The sequence below is a fragment of the Chaetomium strumarium genome, assembly GCF_033439665.1.
Source record: "Chaetomium strumarium strain CBS 333.67 chromosome Unknown B0T15scaffold_4, whole genome shotgun sequence".
In the NCBI taxonomy this organism is placed as follows: Eukaryota; Fungi; Ascomycota; class Sordariomycetes; order Sordariales; family Chaetomiaceae; genus Chaetomium; species Chaetomium strumarium.
Window position 1 is genome coordinate 1,947,855 of NW_026944432.1, and position 27,983 is coordinate 1,975,837.

The 27,983-nt window shown below is 55.6% G+C and overlaps 8 protein-coding genes across 8 annotated transcripts; 3 read left to right on the top strand and 5 right to left on the bottom strand.

Moving 5' to 3' along the window:
* Positions 1-4,380: 4,380 nt before the first annotated feature.
* B0T15DRAFT_434651 (uncharacterized protein) lies at positions 4,381-6,623 on the top strand. The gene has a single exon (XM_062865802.1). The coding sequence runs from the start codon at positions 4,602-4,604 to the stop codon at positions 6,600-6,602; it is 2,001 nt and encodes a 666-aa protein (XP_062721403.1). The 5' UTR covers positions 4,381-4,601; the 3' UTR covers positions 6,603-6,623.
* Positions 6,624-9,089: 2,466 nt separating this feature from the next.
* B0T15DRAFT_396313 (uncharacterized protein) lies at positions 9,090-10,664 on the top strand (the record flags this gene model as incomplete). The annotated part of the gene is made up of 2 exons (XM_062864829.1): positions 9,090-9,316; positions 9,365-10,664. The coding sequence occupies 2 exons, from the start codon at positions 9,090-9,092 to the stop codon at positions 10,662-10,664; spliced, it is 1,527 nt and encodes a 508-aa protein (XP_062721404.1).
* Positions 10,665-10,747: 83 nt separating this feature from the next.
* B0T15DRAFT_203589 (RmlC-like cupin domain-containing protein) lies at positions 10,748-11,616 on the bottom strand. The gene is made up of 3 exons (XM_062862602.1): positions 11,326-11,616; positions 11,199-11,252; positions 10,748-11,094 (listed from the first exon to the last, which is right to left on the bottom strand). The coding sequence occupies exons 1-3, from the start codon at positions 11,525-11,527 to the stop codon at positions 10,832-10,834; spliced, it is 519 nt and encodes a 172-aa protein (XP_062721405.1). The 5' UTR covers positions 11,528-11,616; the 3' UTR covers positions 10,748-10,831.
* Positions 11,617-12,553: 937 nt separating this feature from the next.
* On the top strand, positions 12,554-14,733 carry B0T15DRAFT_203618 (uncharacterized protein). Its single transcript, XM_062862604.1, has 3 exons — positions 12,554-12,727; positions 12,815-14,159; positions 14,255-14,733. The coding sequence occupies exons 1-3, from the start codon at positions 12,707-12,709 to the stop codon at positions 14,377-14,379; spliced, it is 1,491 nt and encodes a 496-aa protein (XP_062721406.1). The 5' UTR covers positions 12,554-12,706; the 3' UTR covers positions 14,380-14,733.
* Position 14,734: 1 nt separating this feature from the next.
* Positions 14,735-16,154, bottom strand: B0T15DRAFT_203605 (uncharacterized protein). The gene has a single exon (XM_062862603.1). It carries the CDS (start codon positions 15,926-15,928, stop codon positions 14,939-14,941), a length of 990 nt encoding a protein of 329 aa, XP_062721407.1. The 5' UTR covers positions 15,929-16,154; the 3' UTR covers positions 14,735-14,938.
* Positions 16,155-16,668: 514 nt separating this feature from the next.
* B0T15DRAFT_203853 (Oxidoreductase, molybdopterin-binding domain-containing protein) lies at positions 16,669-19,174 on the bottom strand. The gene is made up of 2 exons (XM_062862606.1): positions 19,029-19,174; positions 16,669-18,940 (listed from the first exon to the last, which is right to left on the bottom strand). Exon 2 carries the CDS (start codon positions 18,931-18,933, stop codon positions 16,702-16,704), a length of 2,232 nt encoding a protein of 743 aa, XP_062721408.1. The 5' UTR covers positions 18,934-18,940; positions 19,029-19,174; the 3' UTR covers positions 16,669-16,701.
* Positions 19,175-20,422: 1,248 nt separating this feature from the next.
* Positions 20,423-21,666, bottom strand: B0T15DRAFT_397103 (uncharacterized protein; the record flags this gene model as incomplete). The annotated part of the gene is made up of 6 exons (XM_062864880.1): positions 20,423-20,570; positions 20,637-20,741; positions 20,840-20,960; positions 21,037-21,287; positions 21,363-21,473; positions 21,533-21,666. 6 exons carry the CDS (start codon positions 21,664-21,666, stop codon positions 20,423-20,425), a joined length of 870 nt encoding a protein of 289 aa, XP_062721409.1.
* A 2,074-nt stretch (positions 21,667-23,740) lies between these two features.
* On the bottom strand, positions 23,741-27,977 carry B0T15DRAFT_379455 (uncharacterized protein; the record flags this gene model as incomplete). The annotated part of the gene is made up of 5 exons (XM_062864243.1): positions 23,741-24,275; positions 24,980-25,688; positions 25,740-27,578; positions 27,665-27,794; positions 27,840-27,977. Coding segments are annotated over 5 exons (3,351 nt in total), but the record flags the coding sequence as incomplete, so codon positions are not given.
* Between the last annotated feature and the right edge of the window lie 6 nt (positions 27,978-27,983).

The following is a 27,983-nucleotide window of genomic DNA, read 5'->3' on the forward strand; positions in this document are numbered from 1 at the left end:
TGTTGACAGGCAGCCATGCTCCTCGGGTATATACAGTCCTCCTCCGTCCTCTTCTCTCTTCCACTCCATCTCTCGTCCGGACATAAACAACTTCCATGGCATCCGACTCCTTCATTACCGAGACGTTAAACGTCTCTCCCTTGCCGCTCGTACCCATTCCCTTGAGTTGTCGACTGCTAGCATAGCGCACTTCTTCGGACGAGCTCCGTATTCGTCATTCCCCGTTGTCAAATAATCTCCCCTCTGACGGTCGAGGCCTCGCTCCATCGGCCAACCCTGACGGTAGTGCTCTGCCGTATCCTTGCAGACTGGACCCGGAATGACTGCAGAGAGGACGCACTGACGCAAGGTGAGTCTTTCATCAGCTACCTCCGGCGTCAAGCCATTTCACTAACCGTGTGTTCCTGGGCTCAGACAGCCTTTACCACAATTTGTCGACTACAGCCTGTCAGCATCAGACACACAACACTCAGCCCGCGCGGCAGCTGCATCGGAGGGTTCCGAAGAATGTGTTCCCAACGCCGACTTCGCATGCCGCACCCATCACGAGCTGAAGGCACTGCCTCGGCATGCTCATGGGAGTGGTGATTTTGATCGTCTCAGAACTTTTGCAGCTGCCGAGTCTCTCATCATGACCCGACCTCGGATCGGGTCGTGATACGAGGACCAACATCAGCTTCATGATTCATCAGCGACGATCCAGAAAAGGTGGAACCTCTTCAATGGACCTGCAGACCCTCGTTGATGAAAAGCCTCTGGTATGAGCCCATGGGTCTTGGCATAACCTGTGGGCGATGATTCAAAAGTCATGCTGAGAAGGCTGCTGTGGAACGCGAAGTTCCTGTGGGAGGGGAGGTCGGGTCTGTTTTTTGCCCTTCGGGATTCCTTTCTTTGCACCGTACCCCACTTAGCCGACCAGTGACGTTCACGGGGGCTAACAAAAGGAAACTGTCCCCACAGGAACCGTCGGCTCCACGCCGCCCAGAACCCGGATGCCGTCAAGGGGATGGAAGCCAAATTCGATGGGGCGATATGACCAGGCAAGGATATGATTAGGTCGGGATGGATCATGGCTGGTGCTCAACTGATATACAGAGAGAGGCTCGACGGGTCGGCAGGATTCAGTTGAGGAGGGGTCTTTGTTGAAGCAGAATCATGGGTCTACTCTGGATGTACAGGAGGGAGCAAGCTGCAAGCCCGACAGCTCGGTGGAAGAGGTAGAAAACTCTCCGAAGCGCAGCTGCGGGTCTATACAGGTGGAAGTGTCGATAATGCCCATAACCCGGTGTGACGTGACTGATGGTCCGCAAGCTTCATGAGGTGTTGGGACCTGACCTCGAGGCAACACCCGATGCAGGTCAAGATGAGGTACATGTTCCATTTCATATCATGCCGTATATTCCTACATCCCAAGGTTGACACCCCCACACTACCGGCGCAATGAGGAGGATAAGTCGCCATGCACAGGTTGCTAGAGGTGAGCGTGCCAACAAGGGAGGAAATCAGGCATTCAAGCCCTGGCTTCATGATGCGCGCAGTGTACCGAACAAAAACGCCACGGTAAAACGCTGGTGGTGCGACAGAACATGGCAAAGGACGGCTAGACCTTCTGCAAGGGCAGAGAACAAGATGATCACACTAGCAACAGCTGTGAGCGTAGTATAAACTGTGAAGGCAGCTTCACACCCTAGGTGATTTCTTACCTAGAATAATAACCCGAGCGAAAACAAGATAACGTATCTTATAAGCGAGATGAACATATAAGCGAATTGAACACTTGCCACCATACTATAACAGTCAACTACAATTACAACACAACAACATTATGAACCTACTATAATTACATCAGAAACGGCTGAATCAGATGCTTCTGCAACCTCCTGACAAGTGCGGGCATTATGACCAGGCTTGCCGCACACACCACAGCACCGAACCTTCGTACGAGCCCCCCCTGCACCACCACCATCCGGCTGCATTTCTTGTGCCACCTCCCCAACCATAGCCTTTTGGTCTAGTAGATCCTTTGCATCTTGTACTGCAAGCGATCTTCCAAGCTGTACACGCGTTCTTTTGGCTCTTCGGCGCTTGCTTAGCGCCTCGTTAGCCTTGTGGAGCGAAGACACCTCTGCCTAAAGGAGGGCCACCTGGTGCATTATAGCCATTGTACCCTTGGTAAGCTGGTCCATAGCAGCCAACATCGAAGTCGGGGAGCTATTTTGATGGTTGGCAATGCGAGTCTTGATGAGCGTTGACTGTGAATTGGCTTCTTAGGGGTTGTATAGTGTCTGGAAGACCCAAGATTATACAGTGCCTGGCTGTAAGGTTAGGGGTGTTGGTATACGAAGCTTGATATTTAGCTTCGAAAGTACCCTCTCTAGATCGTATAGTACAAGGCCAGCCCCTATAAAACCGCCCTATATATTCCTCTTAGTAATAGAGGCAAAGAAGGCTGTACGAAAGGCACAAAGGAACTCGAGCTTGCTTACGTGGCTGATATACACGCGTATTAAGTCCTTGATCTGGCGACCGTATACCTGCTTCAACGGCCCAAAGCAGCCAACATCAAGTGGCTAGAGGAGGTAGGAGGAATATAGAGGCATGCAGAGCGTGATAATATTGTTCTGCTAGCAGTAGCGCTCGAACTCGGTTGAGTAGTGGCTTTCGTGGCTATCGAGGATCAACAACCAGTATTTGCCCTTTATCCGAGGCGCTATATAGTAGTCGAAGTGCTTGATCCAATCAAGGCCTACTGCATTGGTAGTCCAGCCATTGTCGGTAGTTATAATACGCCAGTCGGCCGGGAGGTTGCACTCGGTATACCAGTTGGCGAGATAGTATTGCGCCGCTAAGATGATGAACGGAGGGATAGCCCAGCTAAGGGCATTGACGCCTTGGATTATAGTCGCCCATTCGCGGTTGCCAGGCTAGGCTAGCTTTGCCTTGCCATGGCCATCTGAGGTTATTGCCACCATGCCTAGGAAGATAATGCCTATTATAAACCCAGTCTCGTCGAAGTTGTAGATATCGTCATCTACGATACTATACTTGGCCTTAACGTTCCGTATAAGGGTAAACCATTCGCCAATGACCTTTGGATCCTTATATTTGGCCCTCTGGTAGTCGTATCTATACGTATAACGCGTCCAGAGCTCTGGCTGGCGTTTGACGAAGTTATACGCCCAGAGCTTGCCGATAGGGGGCGCGTCGCGTACGTATAATAGTTGGTTAGCCATATCTTCTACACCACGTAGTCTCGGGGGAAAGGCTCGCTCAGATAGCTCAATTATATACTGAACAAGAGCCTTCTCTTCGGAATCGGTAAGCCGGCGCGAGTTGGGCGTAGTGTCGCGTCGTGCAGGCTTGCCGTCGCGTCGGTTTCGGATAGTATTGACTGTAACGTTATAGATCTTTGCTGCGGCGCGAAGACTAAGTTTTGGGTTCTTTTGAATAGCTTCAAGGGCTAAGATTACCCTAGATTCTCTTGAAGCCAAAGACATCGTTGTGTGTAGAGGATTTTGGTTGTAGTATAGAGAGAAGACGTGTCGCGGTCAAAGTGTTCAATTCGCTTATATGTTCATCTCGCTTATAAGATACGTTAGATAAGGTATCTAACGAACCGTGTCATCATAGCACAAACGGACCAGAATCTGACAGTTCATTTTGGAAAAGAATTCATCTGAGAACACATTTTTCAAGAGGCAAAAGGGAAAAGAAACCCCTGTCATTAAAAGTCATCCGTTTTGTTAAAGGCTCGACTCGGGCCCTCGACATTAGAGCTTAGTGCGAGCTCTTAGCCAACCCTGCCAATTGCCCGAAGGCAATAGCACACATGTGTCACATACCTAAGTATAGCGGCCCCACTCTCAATTTCCTAATTACGCAAGGACTTCAAGAAGTCTTACCTAACCTACCATACATAGTCGATAGTTATACAGCTAGCTTGCCAGAGAATATATGCGGAAACAACCTGGAAGCTAGTACTATAGAAGAAATGACTAGATTATATATATGCTTTCAACGAAATATAAAAAGAAATGTCATCCTTCAACATAGGCTCAGGTTCTGCTCAAACCCATGACCTTTAGAGCTTGGTTGGAGCTCTTAAACCAACCCCGCCGAATGCCCGAAAGCGCATGTAAGAACCAGTCATCTTTCCCAAGTACTACAGCGCTCCTCCCATCCTCAGTAACCCACACTGGTCACTCGGCAACGCCAATCACCTTGCTCCCACCTCATACGGACGTTTCAGGATTTCCCTGAAAATGCGCGTTACGAATGTGCTCATACGAGTGTCCCATTCCGGCGCGCGTCCCTCAGCGTACTAGTTGACAGGAAAGTTGATGCTGCCTCAATTGCAGTCAAAGAGGACAGGGGCTGCATGTACGGATGAACTATGCAATTGAGTAAAGGGAGGTCGTGTTTAACCGACCCGCTAATTGCCTTGTCAGGAAACCCAGTAAATAAACAACACTGGCACTCGACTGTGATAGGTCCGGGACGCGAAATCGCACCTGTCCTGTCTGCTACCCTCTCTTCAGATCGTCATATCCTCGTCTCGCATTCTGAGTGCACGTTCTGAAATCAAGGCGTTGAGCAACATCATGGGGGACGAGTTGGATCTCCCGGTTGCACTGCGGCGGGCGCGGCGAACCCTGGCCAAAATCAAAGCAGCGGAGCAGACCTCATCTGTCTTCCAGACGCGGCCCGCCCAAGACACCTTGGTCGTAAGCACGCCAAAACCCAAGAAACGGCGCGTCAACCAGGAAGCCGATCAGCCATCGGCGACGGGCTTGACGCCCATGATGCACCGGGCGCGGCTCTCCAGCAAGCGCCGGATCCAGCGCACTGGCATAACCGAAGAAAAGGATGCCGTCGCTCCTAGGAGAAAGCAACGAGCTCGAGATATCAAGGACCAGATTGAGCGGCTAAAGGAAGAATTAGCCAGGAAGGACGAAGAGATTGAAAGGTTGCAAGACGAGACACTGGTGCTTGACACTGACCGCATCTTCGACTTGGAGCAGCAGGTCGCAGCTTTGACGACGGAGCTGGCTCGCCATGCAAGAGGTCAACAAGGACACATCAGCCGAGTTGGCCATCGAGCGACAAGTACTGCTCGCAATGCATCTGATGGAGGTTCCATGCTGTTGGATATTGAAAATGAAGTTGAGGAGCTTGGCGAGGTGGCGAGAGCAGAGATCATAACCAGCACGCCTACGAGGAGAATAAGGGCGTCATTCCCAACACCACCGAGTACCAGCCCTTCTGCGCCGGAAATGCAGACTCCCTGCAGGCGACTAACTCGGTCACGCTGTGATGTCGGCGTACAAAGCTCCCTTCCGGATCCCGAGAAGCAGCGAGTAGAGACTGAGCTTGCATCGCTTCAATTCGAGATGGGCAAGCTGACCGCGGAGTTGGAGTCTTACTCAGCGTTGGCCTCTCGACTTTCGGAGAAGCTCTCGCCGTTCTCTGTTAATACAAAATGCGAAGCCCAGTTATCATCAACATCGCACTCAGAAATCGAAACGCGCTTGACCGGTGTTCTGCAAACACTATCTGACCAGGCCGCGGTAATTGCAGAACTGGGCGCCTCACTCAAGAGCCTCGGCTTCAAGGGATCAGACGCCTTCGAGGTTGTTGACTCACTGCGTACCCATTTCCGAACCGCGCGCCTGGAGCTCGAGTATCTCACTCCTGGCGAGATCGCCCTACCACTGGCAGGCGCAGGCGCTGAAGTCCTCGACTTGTTCCTTTCCCGACTTAGGAAGCTCGCGCGGAAGAAGCGCGAGGCTGATGATTGCATCGAGGAATACCACGCCATCGAGGTCTCTCTCCGGCAGCAGCTTTCCGCGCGGGTGGACGCCATGGACAGTCTCGTCAATCAGCTTCGCGAATCCGAGCGCAGTTCCCGAGACAAGGACACTCGCATCGCTGAGCTGGAAGTCCGTCTGGACGGCCTGAAGAGCGCAGTTAGCAACTATACGCGTGGAATCTCGGAAATAGACCCCCTCACAGAGCGAATCGAGACAGAGTTGGCGGCAGCCGACTCCCAGGTCGGCGGGAAGAGGCAAACAACAGAGGGCCAGACATCCTTCACCGACCTCGAGACGAAGCTCGCCTCAGCCCTCGAGCTGATCACGGCTCTCCAGTCTCAACTCACCTCCCTCTCAGCAACCCACGCGGAAGCGTTACAAGCCCACAAGATCCAGGTGTCCAATCTCGTCAAATCTCAGGGAGCCTGCCTCGCCCAGCGCGACGCGCGCATGGTGGAGCTCCGCGCGGAAGTACACCGGTTCAACGCCGCGTTGCTCGAGGCCCAGAGCGCGGTCCGTAAGTTATGGGTCGAGAATGCCCGCCTCGTGGCGGCGAATGATAGGCTGGTGGAGGAGAACAGGGAGGCGCTGAGGCAGGTCGAGGAGGGGCGGAGGAAAGCAAAGGAGAACGTGAAAGGCAGTGATAGCCGAAAGATTGGCCGCCTGTTAGTTGGGGAGAGGACGAGGTTAGGGAGCTGGGGGAAGAGGAAGAGATACGATAGTGGCTTGGGCTTTTGGATGAAGAGGACAATGATGAGGTTTCATGAGTATATTAACACAGGCAAGTTATAATTGGAAAGAAACCCTGATTACCTAGACATTGCATTATTCCCTTCCTTTTTTTTTTTTTTTCATGCTATCTGAAAACTCCTCATTCGAGCGAGACAAGTTCGATCAGGATCACGGGGAGGACACGATTCAAGATGGGTGACGCACATGACGACCTCCTCATGTTTACCGTCACTAATGCGTCTCAGCCATGCATGTAGACACTGGCGTCTGGGGCCTCCGCCTTCCGATGTGCATGTAGCGCCTAGGCCATGTTCTCCAAGATGTAACTACAATCAGAGTTATACTCTTCAATCCAACGTTGAAGGGCCAGACACTTGAACCTTGTTGCCAAATCATGCGGTTACACGGCATCATAGGACTCGGCCACCCTCTTGACTTTATACTAGAAATATAAGCCTACCAAGTCGCTACAAAGTCAATTACCTCCAGGCGTTTCCTTTTGATATCGGCCTAACGCCTCTTGGGCTTGCCCAGGTGAGGTACGGTAGGTACTAGTCTCTGAGCGGCATCGGGGAGTCCTCTTCGCCTCCCAGGCTCCAGCTCGTACCCTTTTGTCGGCAGTGGCAATCTTCACAGAGAATTATCCTTGTCCTCTGCCCAACCGACCTGTTTCGCTCTTTGGCCGCTTCCCGCAAATGCGCTGCTCGTTTGGCATGGTCTCCTTTCCATTTTGCACGGTGCCATTCTCGGGGGCAAGAGCATTCAGATTCTTGGTCAGTTGCGTCCAGCTCTCTGACTTCGCGCCGGACTCCTTCAACTGCTGTAGCCTTGGTAGTGACCTCCTCTCGAGTCTGGAGAAGATCCTGTTCTGCTATGCGAGTAGCAGTATTACATCAATCAAACACCATAGGCTTTCCGTTTGGCACAGCGATGTCCCTAGAAAGCCTCTCTCACACCTCTGTGTGCGGGCCTTATCCTTTCTCTGCTGTGCTCTGCAGAGTTTCCTCAGTCGGACTCCATCAGGGGCCGGCCTTTCCAGTTTCTGTACCAACATCTGCTATGTTCCTTTCGCGAGTTGACTTGTGTTCCTCCAACAGGGGTTTCGGTGTTTCGAGCTCATGCCCGCGCCGTCAGAATAAAAGCCAATTCAGGGGTTCGCCGGCATATGAGAACGTTGTCCGACGAAGAAGGGAAGATATAACTCGATGCAGAAACCAGGTTCGTAGCACCAGCGGTCAGCCATTGAAGGGAGTGTTAGTGGAAACTTAGTTGTGCAGGATAACACGGATATCTAGGTACCTACCTACCTACCTAGCCTGTCGTTGAGAAGTACTAGACCGGAGGCAGCCTAATCTGTGGGTGCCAGATGATCGATGCACGGCATCTGCAGTCCTCGTATGGAAGATTGGATGTGCAAGTATAAAACACGCTGTATATGACCAGTAGTACTCAATGTACGGCACGTTTGACCACCTCCCTGGGTCCCTAGGCTAACTTCCTCGGCCGTTATGTTGCTAGCGAGAAGTCTGTCAGTGTCTGAAATGAGTTACCTGACCGCCGACGAAGTAGACTTTCAACTTCCCGTGCCTGCCTACCTATGTACATTGGATGACTTGGATCCGCCTTCGGAGAAGTCTCTGGAGTGCGAGGACGAGTGATTTGGGCGTCAACCTGGACGCTTCTCGAGCGAGCTCTGAGTCAGTCATATTGAAACAAAACCCTGGACAGTTGGCACATCTCCTGATTGTCTTCCTGAGATTATAGGCAGCCTATGATACCTTCTAATCAAGGTGCTATAGTACCACCTAGTACTTCCACAACGCTTGACTCGTGGGATGTGAGTTTACCTTGGCTGTTTAGCTGGGTTGAGTCCACAAGCAGCGCTCTAACCCTAACCCCACTCCCTGACACGGCAACTGCAATATCTGGCAGTTGAAGCTCCGAGTCGTCTCTATCTTTAGAAGGTGAGCACCTGAGGTAAGCAACGCTTCAAGTTCAATTCGATGTCTTAGGGGCCATTTCCTGTCTCGGTTGGATGTGCAGATCACAGACGGGCCGCCGTTGCTCCTCCCTTCATGGCGCAGCTGTTGCTCGGTTGTGGCCCCTGCAGCTGGAAGGCGTCGTGGGCGTCTCCACCACTGAGCTGAACCCGACAAAATTCCATGGAAGCCAATTTCTAAAGCTTCTCCATTTCACAATCACCAAGCGTTGGCATGTTACTCTACGCTTCGCCATCTGTTTGCTTGTTTTAGATCGCCTCAATTGCAACCCTTGCAGAAATATCTTGCTTTCCTGATTTTCCAAGTTTCGCATTTCGACCTGCTTCGCGAGGTCCAAAACCGACCGATTGCAGCAAACTTGAAGTTTGTACAGTCACCGCAACAGCGGCGACACCGCCCTGGTAACGCATCGACGACCGACATGGCGCCAAAGGTTGAACCTATCATGCTTTTTGGGTTTTGCTGGGCAACGCAGCAGAAACAGCAATTCAACCATGCCTGGGCTTGTGCCTTTCATACTAGCTGGTATTCTGATGAACACCATCCAATGTGGGATTCGGTAGATGACGCCAACAAGAGACGCGAGATCCGTTATGGCAACAACATCTATGTCCTCTTCCGCGCCCTGCTACACTGCAAGGAATTCTACAACCAGGAGAGCTTATGGTCTGCCATTGCACGAGGGTTTAACACCAACGCAATCATCGCCAGAAATACAGCTGAAATCCTCACCGAGGCCCGCAGGGCTCAGCGCGCCCGGCCCGCAAAGGACGTGTCTGATACGGCACGTGCCGCTGATGACTGGATCGACTTCCTCGACAGATGGAAACCGTCTCCTACTGTACTGTCCGACCCAGCGGTCCACAAGCTCGCTGATGCCTTCTTCAAGACGCAAGAGAAGAAGCTTGTCAACGCCGCGCGAGTGCCCCCTAGTCCGTTTCTACGCCAACCAGCCTATGTCAGTACAACTCATCTAGCTCTGAAAGATCCGGGAGAGCCCACAAGTCCGTCTTCCCGTCTGCCGCAATCTCCGTCCATCAAGGTTGAGAATCAGAGGGAGCGCGGCGACAGGAGCCGGCCGGTGCGGAAGCGTTCCGCTTCTCCTCCGCCGGCTGACCGTAACGCAAAGTCCATGCGGTTTGATCATGATGTCCGCGCGCAGCCTCGAGTGGGATCAGAAAAGGGAAGCGACCGCATCGAACCGCATAGGATCCAACCGACAAGGAGCCCCCCGCGCCCAAGCGACTCACGTCCGGCACAACCGGGAAAGCTGTCAGTCCAGCACTTGTCCCCACCAAGTGCTTCGAGAGGGAAGGTAGGAGCTCCCAGTGCTTCAAGTCAGCCCTCCATGGATGAACGCTTTTCGTTGAAAGCCCGTATCGCAGGCTTGGAGAAAGAGCTCTCAGAGATCAAGAGTAAGCCGAGCGCGACCCTGCCCACGGCCGCTCCAGCTGCCGCTCCCCAAACCCACCTGGACGAAGATGTAGTAGAAGGCCTAAAGAAGGACGTGGCTACCGTTACCAACGCCGTTGGCACCATGATGGAGTCCCTGCACGACATCGTCGACAGCCTGAATTCACTGCAAGACGAAGTCTCGGGGCTCGCAACGCAGCAGAACGAGCTCACGACAACAGTCTCCCAAGGACAAAGTGTCAAATTGAACATCGAGGACCTCCTCCGCCCGATCCAGACACTGTCTGACACCGTTAATGTACTCCGCGGCGAGATATCGGACCTCAAAGAGCAAACCACCGCCGCTACGACCATCGCACCATCCCCCGCCGCCTCCGTTAACCACCTGCAGACAACCACCAACCTGGAAAGGCTCTTTCACGAGCAAAACGCTCGCATTGACACTCTCACTCGGCAAGTGGCCGGCATGCAAGCGCAAATGGCATCAATGCCGCGACAGCAGCAGGCGACCGGGCAGCCCCAGACGCTGAGGCAGGCGATGGCAGCCGCCGAGCAGGACCTCAGGCACCATCTGAATGCAGTCCAGCGATTCTATCACTCGTTAGACGGGACTCGTGGGGGCGCGAGCCGGGCGATAACGGAGCGGACGGCGGACTTTCTGGCTTTGCTCACTGACGGACTCGAGGTTGCGAAGGCATGGGAGAGTTGATGGCATGGATTTTGAGGAGCGAAAGCCCGAGCAGTTAAATGGAGCGATCTAGCACACACATTGCGGGAGGCTAGGTATCTACGGTCTCTTCCATTATATACACTAGTAGTCTCCTATTCGAATCCGGATCCTCAATGCATGGAACACATTTTCTCCATCGGAGAAGACTAAACTGTCATTGGCTTTTGGGGCTCCTCCCTGGTCTGAGGGCCGCCCCAGTCCGTCAAGCTGACCTCGACAGGTTTGCTGCCGCTACGGATGACTACCAGATGAAAATCAACCCCAGATTCATTCACAACCTGGTGTTCTGTCCAGGCAGGGATGAAGGCGAAGTCACCCGGTCCAATCTCGTGCCGCTTCGGCTTCTCGTCGTCGCCCTCTGGTTGGGTGAGGAGAGCCCCGTTTCCCGATACTGTGTAGAGGATGGCTTCTTCAACGTTATTTAGACCCGTGGCTCAAAACACAGATGCGGCGCATTTACCGCTCTTGGATACAGCGGGGTTTTGGTTTGTGGGTTGGAAGATATCCACGTACCTTGCTCGCCGTGGTGGCGAACAGATGAGGATGAGTTGGGCTTCACGACGAGCACTGCGAATATGAGTATGTATCTGGGGAGAACACCGCGGGGTGGCGGCGGAGCTTGTAACACTGTTTTGCTTACCTGAGGCGCACATCTTATCGGCCTTGTCGACAAGCGCATTTCTGCAGATCACCCGTAGCCCAGAAGCCTCTCCTTCTCGTTGTGACTCTGATTCGGCGGGCTGGGTTTGCGCGGGTAGGATGTCTGCCGCTTTTGTCACGGCCACGGATGCTGGTAGGATCATTGGCAGGATATCCTGGATCAACGGTAATAAGGAGGCCATCTTGATCCGGTGGCCTGGGGCGCTTGAGAGTCACGTCCCTCAATGCCTCGGCGTAAAGACGGCTAGGTCGCTCAGCTGAGGGCTGCGGCTGGTTGGTCCGAGGGGCGGGATGGGTAGACCGCGCAATGCGCTGGGAAACGGCGCCGGGCGGCCGGAGAGGTTAGAACAACCTAAGCTCCTAGAGGCCAAACGTCTCCAATCTCAGTGGTATCGCCGGGGTTAAGCGCTTCCCGTTGGATTCGGAAGGATTAAGGAATCTGTACCATCCGGTGTGCGCGGCAAAGGCTCGCTGCACAATGACGGTTGTGGCCTCAATCGACCGAGGATAGTACCTCAGAGGCCCTTTCAGGTCGAAACAGCTCAGGAATACGAGATAGATGCCGACTCCGCTCGCCTTGTTCGTTGGAAACTTGCAACAGGTCCGAACCTTCTTGGGCAAGACTATTAGGTTCGAATTTGTCGGTGTCATGGAGATACTGAAATACTAGTAGTTATTTGAAATCGTCATGCCGACCTAGATTGCTAGAGCGAACTGAACTAGCTCGAATCGATAGGAGCCCCACATTACTGTGCTATGGAATATGCCGCCGAAGTCCGTCGTATCGATGCTGTACCTAGTAGGTCCGTACCTTCGTATACATGTAATGTACCTTACGAGGAGGACGGAGGATCCACGAGCCCCTACAGTGTATGAGATTCCATTGCATACCTTAACCTATGAAACTTTTGCGTGCCTTGTCAACCCCTCTTTTAGTGAGCAAGTAGCGTGGGTGCATAGCATAAGGATTAAATGACTTGGCGCGCATTGTCTGACATGTTTGATACTTAGCGAACAATCTACGAAGGTACTCCATCTACCCTATACATATATGCTAAATGAACCGGTAAGGTAGTGTACGCGTCGAGCTGCACTGACGCGAGGCGGATCGGCCCGGACTTTCAAACGGGCTGTGGGACTGCATGGTTGCTGCGGGGTCAACTGCGGGGCAGGGGCCCACACTGAGCTCGGATCTCCGCCATGGGTCCCACAGTTTCATCCTGTTCGTCATCGAGATCGGATGCCCCGCCACTGCCCGCGCTTCAGCAATACATATGCCACACAAGATAATGACCCTGACACCAAAATGATGCTTAGGTCATCGCCGGCCGATAGTCCTCGTCCTTCAAGCGAGGAGGCAAATGGGAAAGCACAGGCACTACGTAAGTGCGAAGACGTTCTTGCAGCTCACGCTGCCGACTTAGTCCGATGATGGTCGAGAGATCTAACTCTTGCATGTAGATGTGCAGTCCAGTGCGCCTGGTAGCAAATCTAGTCTACTCGGCCTTCCCTCCGAGCTTTTATCCACGATCCTAGCATACCTTTCCCCGACCGATTTGGCCAACGTCTCGGAGACATGCCGTGCCATGTACGGCCATGCAACGGCCGACCATCTCTGGCAGGCCCTCGTGCAAGCCAACGTGCCGGGACAGCGCGTCATCTCCTCATACCCCTGTCTCTCTTTCCGCGAGCTGTTCAAGAAACACTACCCTCGCTGGTTTGTGCCTAAATACAAAATCTGGTTCTCGGACACCGGCCTTTCGGGACGGGTGATAGTGACCCGCTACGACCAATTGAGGGGATGCATTGAGGGGTACCAACTGGTTGCGAACCAAATAGACGACAGCGACCCTCAAATATGGGAGGGCGACGGCGAGAGCACCATTAGTGACTTCCATCCGGAGGTAAAGCTGCACCTAGACCACCCCATTCTACGCCTAGCAGTTGATGAGGCCACGGATGAGGCCGAGGCGGATCATATAGCCGTCAGGATCTCCCGCCCGGATGGCCGTGAGGAGTCGGCTAGTTCTTTGCAGGCGAGCAGCAGCACTAGCAAGGACGAAGAGCGCCCAGAAGGGAACCGCTTTCAAGCTGAGATTCCGATGCGACTGGCAGGTGACGACCACATACGAAGCAGCTTCATTCACGCCCGTGCCTGCCACCCGTCCGAGCCGGGGGCCACCCAACTCTGGCCCCCGACCACCGTCCCCGCCTCTCGCCGCGTTGCAAGCGTATCCGTTGAATTCGTTGAGACCCCCGACTCGCTCGGGCCAGTGCATGTCGCGGCCTCTCGTGGTGCTGTCTTTGACCAAGCTTTCCGCATACACAAGTGGATTGAGATGCGCATCTTCGGGTTCAACCCCCGCGCGGATCCTGGAATAGGCCCGCGGCTGATCCGCATTGGCCAGGAGGTCTCGACATACGCGACCCTCGACCCCAAACTGTACACGCCGACTCCGGACCGGCCCTACCGTGGGATATGGGTGGGTCAGTATGGCTCGCATGGGTGCGAGATCCTCTGGATTAACCAGCCTGACCAGCCCGACGACGCCTTCAATGCGGATGGCATCCCCCGTCTCGAGCACGAGTCCGATGAAGGCTATGAGCGGCGTAAGCACGACGCTACTATTCACCGGGGCCGTCTGGAAGCGGTCAAGCTCACTGGTGACGCCAACGTACCGCGTGGCGAATACAGCTTCATCTGCGACGACCTCGGGGACGGCGGGTTCGTGCGGGTCTCGGATCAGCGGCCATTTGAAGGAGTCAGGGTCGTCAAGAGTAGGGGCCATGTTGCGGATCACGGGTTTGTGGACGGTGAGTTGTTTCAACTACAATCGCTGTGGCGGCGGCATCACACATTTCGTGGAAATATCTGTTCACGAAGGAGACGCTGACAAGGACGCTGGCAGATTTCTATATCTTTGGCCATTTAATGCTGATCTCACCTGACCGACTGGCGCATCATTGGATTGACCTAAAACACATCAGTTACTATCAGCGGATAGACATCGACCAGTTCTTGGCTACACACTGAGTTGATATCTTCCTAAAGTGGTTGGGAGTGTTTACGGGACTCGGAAACGATATCTAATGATACCCAGGCCGAGTAGGTGTGACACTACAGGAAAGCCAAGGGGTAAAAGATCACTGGGAGCATACGTTGAAGATAGGTGCATTAAAGTAACCGATCAGAAAAGAGATCTAATGAGGGGACGGATTAGGGAGATCACTGCTTATATATATAGGAAAGGTCCCTATAGTGGTATGTGGCCCAGGAATCATTACCCCGGTCCATGCCAAGCGCTCTGCTGCGTCCGACACAATAATACTCAGGCCGAGTTGGCCATGCAGGATAACTGCGGTGGCGAGATATTTTCTTCATCCGATGTTGTAAGCTAAAGATGAGTGAGTGTTACCAAGTGTATTTAGACTCTCGCCGTTTACTAGTGTCCTGTCTCTCAGTGAAAGAGAAATCGATAGACATGCCCGATTACCGCTAACACCGTGACTATTGGTTCACCCATGGTCCCTCCTCCCATACCACATCCAGACATATTTCTCCCATGCTCTCGTTGGCCAAAACCGGTACGACACTAGTGAGTCGCGAGCACACCTGCACTTCGCAAACCGCTCAGTACCTTCCCGACAGCTTGGATAACAGCCGCCGCGAGCCTTTGAGCGGAGTCATCTGTGTCGCACAGCGGATCGAACGAAGCGATAGTGAAGGCCAACGGCTTTGTCCGTTCTGTAATTGCCGCCATACAACCCAGCAGCTCTTCTTCCAGCAGGCCACCGGAGCAGGCAAACTGGTTTGCTTTCCCCAGCGAGCAGTCGAGCGAATCCACGTCGAGGTGAATCAACGTTGCAGCCTCAGAGTCGCTCCCAAACACGCGATGCAGCTCGTGGCGTAGACCAGCCTCGAAATCCACCTTCCGCGCTGCATCCCCCCAGACGACAGCCATATCGGCCGCTTCCACGCGACTGCGCTCCAGGTCATTCACGTCGCGCATGCCGCAGTGTATCACCCTCCGCAAGCGGGTGGGACGAAACCCGGGCACGGTGTCCAGCAGCGCCTTCCAGCACTCGCCCGCCATCATGGCGATGCCCTGACTGTCAAAGTACCCGCTCACCACGGTGTCGGGGACGTTGTAGTCGTCGTGGGCGTCGAACCAGACGCAGCCCAGCGCGTCGCCGTCATCGTCGTCGTCGGCGGCGGTACCTCTCAGGTCGCTCGACCCCCACAGGCCGGCCGCGACGCCCACGCTGGTGCAGCAATTTCCTGCGAGGACGATGGGAAAGGAAGACTGGTTGCGCGCGTGGGTGACGGCGCCCGAGACGCGGCGCAGCAGCTCAAATGTGCGGCCGATCTCGCCTTCGAAGTCGTCGGCCACGGGCGGGATGTCGATCTGGTGGACGGGGACGTGGTAGGTCTGCAGCAGGGAGACGAGCCCGGCGGATTTGATATAGTCGGGTCCCTCGCTAATGCGGCTGCGGTGGATTGGGCTGGCCCGGAGACCGACGTGGTATGGGGATGAGATGAGAGTGATGGATGAGAGGACTGGTCTGGGCCCTCTGGGAGGCATGTTGGCGGTCGTTGTGGACTCGGAGTCGGGAGCGGTCACGTAATAACGGCATTGGTTGTTCTTTTCTAGTTCACCAACTAGATAGTTTCAAAGAGTGTATGCCTCGGCCCTAGAAGCATAGTGTCCTCCTGACCATTGACATATTCTGTCAGCAGCACTCCCTAGTGTCAAGCTTAGCTTTAGTGTGAGTCATGCACTAAGGTAGTCACTAGTAGGTACGAGTCCAAGGTCCGTCACGGTACTCCACCTGGGAGTCCTGCACGTCAGCACTCGGACAAATAGTCCCCGATTCTAACATCACCGAGTGCCTTATCTAGTACAGCATGGATGCTTAAACCCTGATGCCATTCGGCCATCTAGTACAGAAATAAATAATATTGATCTTGAGGGAACCAACAATGTCGAATGGAACCGAGAGATCTTCGGCAAGGTTATACCTTCACAAATCACAACTGATGAACTCGAGAAGTTACCATCAGCACTTGGGAAGAGAGGCAACGCACTATGCAGATTGGATTCACGTCGTCATATTACAACACTTGTATCCATTCCCCCCGTATGCTAAATCGAAACGATCTCTATGCCCGTGCCTCGCAATGCATACGCTGCTTGTCTTTCCATAACCCAACTGCTCAGGACAATAATACCCAAATAATGGCAACGCTGTATAAAACGCACAAGGATATCAACCCAAGAACCCCGATCTAACGCGCCATCTAATGGTAATCAGACAACTTGACGCCCAAGATAGCAAGCAATACCATTTCCACAACCTAGTTTGATCTTTTGCTCGCATCAGAACCAGGGGAGGTCAAATGACGACTCATCTCCTCCATCACCTCCTCTGCCTCCTTCTTGAACCCGCACCCGTACGTCTCCCCCGTGGACCAGGTCAACCCCTTGCCGTCGCCGTTGTCCGTGCACCGCGGGCAGATCTTGACGCGATGCCACGCCGTCGCCAGGTTGCCTCTCACGTTGTATATCGGCTTGTGGCTCTCCGGCTGCGTGTTGTACGCGTCGTCCGTGGCTTTGACCACCAGCGTAGTGCAGTGTTTGGGCCCTTTTCGGCTGTCGTCATGACAGTCCCCCTTTCCGGCAGCGGTATTGTTGCCGTCAGGGGGGGCAGTGGTGGTCGGGAGGGATAACACGGGCAGTTTGCCCACGTAGCGCCAGCGCTTCCAGGTCCAGGTCTTGTTGCCGAAGCAGTTGCCTGAGCCGCAGTCGTCCACCAGCTCGGCCTGGTCCCAGGTTCTGCCGCCGTCGAGGGACACGTCGACGCGTGCGATGGCGCGGCCGCCGCCCGAGTAGGCGTACCCCTGCAGCGCGATGGGCTCGGCGGGGGTTTGCGACTCGGTGTCGGAGGGGTTGGATGGCGTGCGCGATTCAGGGGTGAAGCCTACTTTCTTGGAGACAGCGGCCATGTCGACGATTCGGCTGCTGTTGCTTCTGTTACTGTTCTGGTCCGCCGTTTGGAGATTGGCGTCTTTGCTGCCGTCGTCCCCCATCCACGGGACGCGCCCGCTTCGGACGCAGTCTCCTACCCAGACGCCGGTAATGGCGCTGGTGACGGGCATTTCCTGGATGGCGAGGGCGCGGTCCCAGTCGGGGTTGGGCCCTTCGTTGGGCCCGAAGGACTTGTAGTCGCGACGCTGCCATTGACTGGTGCTCTCCTCGTCGGAGATGACGATCTTGCTAAGCCACTTGACTGACCGCGCGGCAACATGGCCGGGCACGACGGCGCGGAGGGGGAAGCCGTGGTCCCGCGGTAGCGTCTTGCCGTTCATGCTGAAGGCTAAGAGTACGTCGCCGCGCGGATCGAGGGCCTTGGCAAGCGGGATGGAGGCGCCGTAGGCTTCGAGACCGGTGAACTGGGCGTGCAGCGAGTTGGCGTCGACTTGGTCACCGCTTGGGGCTGTCGAGCTGGCGGCCTGCGTCGGCGCCGTTGGATCGAGTACTTTCAGGCCCGCATCGGCGAGGACATCAGAGAGCCGCACCCCTTCCCACTCGGCATTGCTGATGGCTCCCACGCCCCACTGCAGACCGTTTGTTTTCCCTGCGTGCCGCGTCATGTCGTTCCGCCTGTTCCCGCTACACTGCAGCACAGCCGTAACCTTATGTGTTGGGAACTTTGTCTTCAAATCTTCCAGCGTATACTGCTTCGATTCTCCATCCGGCAGCTCGATAGTCAACACGTGCTCGTCCGCTTTTGCGTCGTCTACGACGGGCACCCACATATGATGACGCACGTAAAAGAGCTCGTTGGGGGTGTGGAATGTGCGGTCGAGCTCCTCGTTCGGCGGCTCGGCGTTGCGCGGCTTGGCCGTATGTGTGATGAGGCGCGGGTCGCGGGTCGGGTCGTGAGCAAAGGGATCCTCGATGGTCTCAGCCGCCGGCAAGCCGTTGGGACCCAGGTCCGCCACGTCGATGTATCCAATCTGGTATTGCTGAAGAATCTCCCGTACGTAGGGCGACTTGTGGATTGTGAAGATGTTCCAGTATGGCTCAATGCTCCCGCCAGCCGCACGGAGGATCACGTCGCCGCCGGGGTGGGCAGCGACCCAATCCGTGATATTGTACACCTTGTCTTCGAACATAACCCATGGTTCGGGCGAGGAAGCATCGTGTTTCCGTACGTCTGCGAGACGGTATCGTGGCAGGGAAGGGTCTCGGTCGTCGGTCAAGGCGGTCGAGGCTGAGCCGGCGCCATCCAGCCTGGAGTTGTCATTGCCGGGCTGGAAGTACGCCCACAGGGATGCAAGAACGCCGCCGCCAACAAGAAAGCCCAATGGCGCCACTCGTGCCTTACGAGCGTGCCGCCCAGGTTCCTTCGAGAGGGTTGACGAAGGTATCCCTGGCGCCGCAGCTTTCGACGCTCGAGGCGGGCTTGTATGCAAGGGGCGAAGCTGTGATCTGCACGGCCGGCATATTGTCAACTCGGCGGCGCCGCGGCGGTGAATCTGCTGGAGGAGACTGGTTGCGAAGTGCTTCTGGGCTCGTGTTGCCATTGTTGAACTGCGGGAGATACTGTAAGCAAGAGCGCACCGACCAGGTCCAGAGAACTTAGAAGCGAGTCCTACTACCAACGGATCTCAATCCATGCTTTATGTGCAGCAACACGCTCGCGCGGGTACTGAATGCGCGTCTCAGTAAGCAGCACCGGTTTGACTGATGGGCGGCCGGTTCCGCGACGGGAGTAAAGCAGCGATCCGGTGTTGCACAGTCACGCGGCGCAATGAGACGACCTCGGCAACAACACGGCGTTCGGGGTGATCGGGGCCGCTCAGGTTCCTTCAATCCACGGAGTCAGGAGAAAAGCAGGGTGCTTCCCGCCTTTAACTAGCAGCAATAGTCGTTCACCGCCTCGCACTGTCTCGAGGAAAAGCAAAGGATTCATGGCTTCATGGGGCTGCCGCCACAGCAAGCTGTTCAGGAACGACCGCGTGCTTTCTTTGCAAGGATGCCGGCCAGCTCAGTCGCCGATACTTGCCGCCACGGCAATCGGGGTGGATCCCCTTACGTCAGAACAGGGGTCAGCCGCATGTTGGAAATACGGCGGCCGATAAGTTAAGACTCGGTCAAACTTTAATAAAACAAAAAAGGAGAAAGAGAAAAAGTAAACCCAAATCTGGGTCTGTTTATCCAGGTCGAGTGGTTCCTTAACAACCGAAGCTACTATACAAATTCCTATAAGCTTGGAAAGCTCGGTCAATACGTGCTGTCACAGGTTCACCGCCTGGCTCATCCCGTTGCATCCCAGCTGGACTGCACATGCCAACGGTTCTCAACTGTAATAGCATCCTGCTGTTGCGGCCACCCGCTTTCCATGTCCGACAGGGGGAGAACTTCGACTGTTCCTGTCGTATCCAGTGTGCCCGGCACTAAACATTGGGACAGGCCACCGTGAAAGACACCCTGGGCGCTCGCGGATGACCGTTGAGGCTCTGGCTCGTCATCGGCGAGGGTTTGTGCACTCGACTTGAGAATCAGGGTATACCACGAAGACGGCGGGCGCGTTTGGGACGGATGGAGCCCCCGAATTGTGCTGCGGCGGCTTGGACGGGTCAGAAAGTTTGGCAGTCGACCGTTTCAGTTGAATGGTCATCCAGATTCGTCACAGTGTTGAGAGACATGCTGAGCTTGAGAGTTAGAGGTGCTTCATCGGGCTACTGGGGTGGAAAGAGAGGACGCATCTGGGATGACTGCAAAATCGGCTTTCACCATGACCATTGTTCCAGGCTATATCAGCATGCTGCAGGCGGTTGGCGGTGCCTATCCCCCGTTCATCACGGTAGATAAGGTACGGCGAAGTCGTCTTCATCATGTCCTGTTTCATTTACAGAGTAGTGATTGATTACCCCGGCGGCCCGGCCCTCCAAAGGTCTCGCCCTCATTGAGCCGGAGCCTTGCAATCTGGCAATCGCTATGCTGCGATACGCTGTTTGTGTATTGCAGGTTTGACCGGTTGAGAGAGACGAAGACAATCAACAGGAGACACTATAGCTTTTTGGCAACCCACACCAGCTTCGGGACCATAATTGCAGCACCCCTTCGGACCTCATCCACTGCCTTTTGTTCCAGCCGGCTCGACTCATCGGGCGTCTGGAGCGCTTTCTCTGCAAACTCCTTCCACGTACTCACATAACTTAAGTTCATCTCATATCAGCCAACGCTGACGAAGTGGGCAAAACAATTGGGACTGGACACTTACATCTCGTTCCAGATGCGCGCCCTATCCAATCCATCCGTATAGGTGTGCAGCCGCGACCCTGTATACCCATTCTCGTCCAAGATTCGGGTCATGCAGGATGTCCAACTGTAGGTTGTTGGCGTCTGTGATCAGTATAGTACTAAAGGATGGTCGCTTCGCTCATGGCTTGCCGCTTGTCTGCCCGGCGGGAGACCAAGACTTACGTGTCGCGCCCGACCAGCTGGTACCAGATCTTTTCTATGTTCTCTCCCGACACGCCTGGGAGTGCCTGAACTGAACAACCGATGGGGTCGACCTCGCCCCATTGCAGATAGCCGCCCGGCTCTGGAAATGGTTAGAAAGAAAAGATGGCTTTAGATGCATTCAAAATATCGCATAAGTCAGCGGGGTGGGCACCTACTCAGTAGTTTGGTCAGGTTCGCGAGTACCGGCCGCGGGTCGTCGTTCTGGATCACAACGGTGAGGAGCCGGACATGCACCACGTCGAAGTAGCCGACAAACTGTGCGGGTGGCTTTTCAAAGATGTTCCAGGTGTGCATGTGTATGTTGGCCGGCAACCAGGGCTTGGGGCCGACTTGGTCGAGGCTAATATCGAAGCCGTGTAGCTCGGTGATTGAAGGGTTCTCGCGGGCCAAGTCATGGAGCCAGATCCTGTGAGACTGTTAGCGTTTTGGAGAGAAAAACAGGAAGCAAAATACATTTCAGGAGGCAATTGCTCCTCCATACCCATTGCCGGTGGCGACGTCGGCCACTTTGACATCGCCTCCCTTGATCGGGATGTCGGGGTGAACGAGGAAGCCAAGAAGCTGCCTCCAGAGGTAGTGCTGAGCAGTGAGACTGAAAACCTGCGTCAGCGGGTAGGATTCCAGTCATGAAACATGGCAGATGACGCCTACCGGGTGTTGGCGTTGGAGTTTCGTAAGAGCACGTAGGAGTCGTTTGCCTTTTCCAAGGTCCCGTCCCGCCCGCTTACCTTGCCGATGCCATCGGCGCTAGTGCTATCGACAGCGTCGCTGTTAGTTGAGACCATTTCGGCGAGCAGATATGACGGACGGAAAGTGTCAGTAAAGTTCAACAACAGAACAAAGCCAAAAGGAGGCGAGGGACCCAGGAGCGAGCGCCTAGTGGCGGGCGGAGATGGGTATGATATATGCTAACGCTGTGTCACCGTCCCCGCTGCGCTTGCTTCATGGCTTGCTCTCGCTTTCCGCCTTGTATGAAATCGAACCGGAGCTGGTATCCGAGACCTTCTTGCGCCCTTCTCTTCACCCTCGCCACTCCTGCTGGGACACGTCGCACAGCGGCGGCGCTTGGCTTCTCAAGATGTGATCCGGTCCCGCGCCGGTCCATGGAAGAGAGTCGCGGTCCGAGGAGCGTAGTGGCTGCAGAGGATGCGGGGGTGATGCGCAGAGCCTCCGAGTCCCGAGATATGGTTTGCGGCCCAATACTGTGTAGACACCCCTCTCTCTCTACTAGTAGGTTCCACCCAGCGATCGAATCGTCGGTATCACACAAGTACGGTATTGGTCTCGTCACGAGGAAATCTGTTAGGGGTGCATCCTGTATGCAGCCGCTTGCTACTTTGGTGGCAAGGTCGTACACGGCACAGATTCCGTACCTATATTTGAGATGGTGCCGTGTTGGGTGTCGGTTACCTACGCCTTTACCCCGCACAAAGATGCAAGCCGTGTTGCGTAAGGTAGCTACGAAGCGGATTGTAACCCTCTTTCCTACGCCTAGCCTGGTACTCGATGCATAAATGCACCTGTCAGCTTTCATAAGGTACGCGACGGGACGGCAACCTTCGGCCAATCATCTACATGTGCTCTCTTGACTCTTCCGTCCATCGACCATTGCAGCTTCTTGGTCCGCAGAGCACCTACAAGCGTGGAGATCTTCTTCAGGTTGTCGACGCTGTCGGGGGCCGTGCCGCCTGGCGTGACCCTGGCATGATGTCTTCGGTAACGTCCCGTCCGAGTCCTTATCAATGCTTTCGCTTAGCACGCAATAGACACCTGCAGCCCAAGAGCGTCCCACCAAAAGTGTAAAGTGCCGGGCAAGGCAGTCTACCGTTTGGCGGAAATCCTGAAAGTTGTCTGGGAGTGGTTACACGATCGGGAGCGGGCGGTCGACCGCGGCCCGGCCCAGAAGTTTAGACTCTACAGAGGCCAGAGGGCGTCATCCGATGGCGGCTTAATAAACCCGTTGAAGGTTGGGGTCCGAGAGCTCTAGTAGCATAACCGGCGCTCCCACTCTCTTCTCGGAGGTCAATTTGCTGATGACCAATGCCGGGGGACTTAACAGTGGGGGTCGAGGCGTGGCGTGCCTGCCGCCGTGTCAGCTTAAGCTTAAGCTATACGTTGAGAGTTCCGAATTGCCTTATTCTCCCCTTGAGGTGGGTAATGATATAGAATTTGAGGTTTGGATGCAAACTACAGTGCTGTACGTAGCTTAGTCGGTTACCAAGGCGCTGATAATTACACATATCGGAAGGTTATTAATCGACGCCAGGGTTTGTATGTAAGAGAAGCGGAGTCTTGCTCGACTTTGTGCGCCTCCGTACACCTTGAACCGTTCCCATGCGCCGGGACCGTGGCACGTGCGTGGCCTTTGGTCAGCTGACCAAAGCGCGAAATCCCAGTTACGGTATTCCGTAACTTACCTTGTCAGACCCGGTGGATCACGATTCACCCGGCGCCGAACGGGACCAGAGAGCCACCGATGCCCGCCGAGAACCGTTCTCAGCTTCGTTTTCTCCCGACGGCTTCCGATCGGCTTCCCAGTAGCACCATGGAACACACTCAAGCTTTTTATGACTCACAAAAAGCATTCGACGATGACCAGATATGGCCTAGATTACCCAACCTCATCTCATTGGTTTAAGGTTGGTAGAGCCTCAATCAGTCATCAAACAGCCCACCAGCGCCTCATTCAGGAACGCCGACTCCATAATCCATTCCGGCCGTGCCACGTCTCTACCCTACATATTCCGTGCAACTAGGTCCTCTGATTGCAACTCTCACCTTAAGTACCTTTGTTCATACCCGTGGTCTCGCTTTTACTCCGACGTCTGCAACCTGATTAGCAGGCGCCAACCTCCTGCGCGGGGCCGTTTCCCTTGCCGGCGACGGGCCACGAACCAGCGGTTCAGCGTATGACACCGTGCGGACCGCTTTCGCCGTATGTCTCGGCTGTGCCTCCGACCCTCCACCGGCTTCTTCATCGCCCCGCTTCCGCTTGGATACGCCTGTCATGGACCTGGTGATCCTTCTCTGCGATGCTGATAATACGGGCGCCGCTGCCTTTTCGGGCTTTGCTCGGATCATGGCCTTCGCTTTTCCTTTCCCCTTGCCTTTCCCTGCCGGTTGCGCCGGTTCTAGTGTTTCTTCCGGTACGAGAGGTGGCGGCGGCGGCGGCGGAGGCAGAGGAGGGGTTGGAGTCGGAGGTGGTCGCCACGATTCTCTAGAGCGACGAGAGTGGCTTGAGCTCGGCGGAGGTGAGAGGGAGGAATCACTAGCGGCAGTCGAGGTGCGACGTGGTGTTTTCCCTTTTGTGGTTGTGGGAGGAGGTAAGTTGTTTTTGGGTCTGTGATGGGTTAGCACACTCTGCGCAGCAAAAGGTGGAGGGAGACGGGGCTGGCTGACTCCTTTGGCCTCTTTTTGCGAGCCGTGTCTGCTTTTGCTGCTTCTGCGGCGGCTTTTGGGGCTTTACCCATCGACTCTGTTTCCTGATGCCGGGATGATCTTGGGGTGACGCCTCGGTTGAGACTCGGGACGAAATAGCACCCGTTCGCCGTGTCGATGGGGCCCTCGGCGTCATGGCTCGGCTTCCTGGAACAGCCTTCAATGTGCTCCAAGCGCGCATCGAAGCCTCGATCGAGCTCAATGCCGCACCACGGGCAGTACTTGGCGTTGTCCCGGCCATGGCCCTTGCAAAAGTGGTAGTGCTTCACGCGGTACCCGTCAGAGAAGAGACCCAGGGGAAGGGCGCACCCTTCGCAATACTCGCCGGACCGAACACCCGCGCCATGCGTATGTCGCTGTCCCTCGCGGATCCGGTCCCCGCAGGCCTTGCACGCTGACCACTCCGCCTCGCGGTCCTGCACGCCGGGGTAGCAGACATTGTCATGTTGTGTCCGGTCGGCGGATGAGTTGAGGACCGAATGGTCGCGTCCGCAGCGAGAGCAGAACTTCCAGCGCTCTTCCCGCGAGCGGTCGGTGCGTCGCTTGTCGAGAACCTCGATCTCGTCGTCGGCCACATCAGTGAACATGGCTTTCAAGTCGCCCAGGTGCTTCTCTACGTAGTGCTGGTAGCGCTGCTCGGGCGGCCAGTGCTGGAATAACGGCTCGTCGCAGAAGTTGCATTTCTCTGCCACGTGCTTGTCTTGCAGATGCAAATGCATTGCCATCGGCTGGTTTGCCGGATACACAGCACCGCAATCGGGATACGGACAGCGCTCGGTACGTGACAAGACCAGGTTGCGCATGTCATGGTAATCCCGTTGCAGGCGGCGAACTTCGGTGGGCGTCAGGACCGACAGCGAGACAACTGGCACGCTGTCGTGCTTGAGGTTGAGCAGCATGTCGACCGGCGGCGCGTTGATTGGCACCGCCAGGTTCGTTTGCACGTCTAGCGGGTGCGCATAGCTGTACTCGCGTAGTCGTTGGCCCCTCTCGATGTCGGTCAGAACTGGAAAGCTGGCACGATCCGTGGACGTGTCTTCGCTTTGGTCGCTTGAGCCGGATATTACATCCGCTCTGTTGGTGCCCTTGGCAGTGCGGTTTGCTGACGACGATGTAGTGCCCGAACGGAGCTGCACGGGGAAGGAAGCATAATCATAGAGCGTTGACAGAGACGCTGGCTGCTCCTCCCACGGCTGGATGGTGTCGAGGTGCGGAGTCACCACTTCCCCCCACAGCTGCCAGTCATAGTGCCGAGCTGATGGCGGGAGCGGCAGATGGTCCTTGTCCAGCGCCTGATATAACACATCTGTCGGCGTCTGGTAGATGTCGCGGTACCCAAACGGCTGCCCGGTTTCCATGTCTCCAAACCCTGACTGGTGTTAGCAGACTGAAGATCCGCTTCAAGGCCGCTTTGACTTACTGGGAAGGCTCCCCTCGTCTACGAGGGAGACGAATACATCGGGCTCGACAATCATCCTGCGGATTGCGTACCACTCGGCTTCCGTGGCCTTGGGACCGACGAGGAGTTTTGGCCTGCTCTCTGTCGGGTCGGAACCCTTGTCCTTGGTGCCCGTGGTCTTCTTCGGGCGACCCTGGGTAATGGCCACCCAGGTGATATCAGCCACATACTGCTCCTCATGGTCGCTGGTTGACCACAACCTCGCCACCAAATCTCGCAATTGCGCAACGTTTGTGCCCACAGGATCCCACACTCGAGGCTCCGCAGTCCTGTCAGCGTCACAAATTGTGTATTCCCCGAACACGGGACGAAGGGTGATGAATTGTGGGAACAGACTGAGTCCGTCCGCGACAGGAGGGACTCGAGGCATTTCTTGGAGCCACTTCCTCCAATGGACCAGGCAGTCCACAACCCGCTGGAAGACCGAGTCCTGGTCGTCGGCCGTCATGGAAACGACGAGCTTCGGTTGGTCCTGCGTGACGATAAAGAACCCGGCGCCGGGCAAATGCACTTCAAGCGAGTGCATCTTGGAGAAACCGTCGGCGGACATCGAAGCCTTCAACAGACCCACAATCCGCTGCCGCACAGCCATGACATTGTCGACATCCTCGTGCAGGATATACTGCTTTTCGTACGGACCACCGAAGCCGGGGACGAAGAAATGCCAGCGGTCACTGATGTGCAGGTTCTCCCCTCCACGCTCCGGGCCTGTTCTAGCCTCGAGCGTCAGTGGCCGAAGCTTATCCTTCTCCCATTGCGCAACCACTGTGTCCCAAAGCTGAGGGAGGAATGCCAGGCCGCCGTATGTGCCGATGACGCTGCCTCTCCGACCCCGGCCCTTGATGGTGAACCAGGCGTCCGGGATGGCCGGGTAGCCAGGGCGGCTGGGAATCCGTCCAGCCGCTAGCACACGGCATACATTGGTCATCCAAGGCCAGAATTGGTTGCTGTAGACGGCGTCCCTGGGATTCTCGGGCAGGCGAAGGTAGGCAACATCCGGGCGGTCCATCTTCGGCACGTTGGCCCAGTCGAGTATGACCTTCATGACTCCGTGGGAAGGGCCAGGCTCCCATGTCCAGGGGATCGGATCAGCCGGACCAGCAACAAAGAGAACTTTCCGTTGTTCTCCTTTATTTTCCTGTTCCGATTCGACGAGCTTATCTACCGCCCACTCCCAGGCAAGCTGGTCATGGCTGTAGTCGCCGGGGCCACCGCCCCAGATGGAGAGTCCGTTGTCGTCGAGGTTGCTGAGGTACTCATACCGTTCGGTCTGGGAGCTGTAATCCTTTCCTTTATCCAGGAGGTAGAGGTTGTAGGTAACGCCCGCCCGGTTATCCAGGCCCAGCAGCCGGTCAATAGCGTCGACGAAGGTATACATCATATCCTTCTGGAACCAGACAACCCCTTGGTAGCCGTACAGAGGGGCCCACTTCTGGTCGATGCCAGCCGAGAACCCGCCAAGAGGGGTGTAGAGGGAGGACTCGAACCCATCCGCGACCGACCATCTGCTTTGTTGCTCGTCCGCTCCTTCATAATCCTGCAACTCCTTGAAGACGCTGCTTGCGACCGTCCCGCCGCGGAGTAAGAGATGGCTGGGATCTGTGGCGGAAGGCTCATCCTCCTCTTCGCCATCCGTACCTACCAACTGTGACGAACTGTCGGAGTCATCCTCGTGAACAGCCTCGCCGCCCCGCAGACCCGAAGAAGTCGGATCTTCCCATGGTCTGCCGGTTCCATAGTGTCCGCGCCGGCGATGCCGAGTCCTCTTAAGATAATATACCTCCAGCTTCGGATCCGGCTCTGCCCCCGCCGTCAGTGATCCAACTTCCCCCCCCCCCCCCCCTTTCCCCCTCCTTCTTCATCGACGGACCCCCGGAACAACTTACCTCGCACTCCAGCATCCCGCTCATAGACCCGCTCGTTATACCCGTTCAAGAACCTCAGCGCCTCCTTCCGCACACGCTTCTCACCACCACTCCCACTCTCATCTTCCGAGTCACTGTCACTGTCTCCCTCCTCCTCCTCTTCCTCATGCCGCCACCCCCTAAACAGCCGCTCCACCCCGCCGCCCATGGGCGCAACCGGCAGGCCAAACCACGCGAGCGTCAACTTGAACGCCAGATCCGCCCGCCCCGCCCAGCCCCGGAACCGCTCCGTCTTCAGCAGCTCCCCGTAGCGCCACCGATTGCCCTCCTGCAGCCTGGC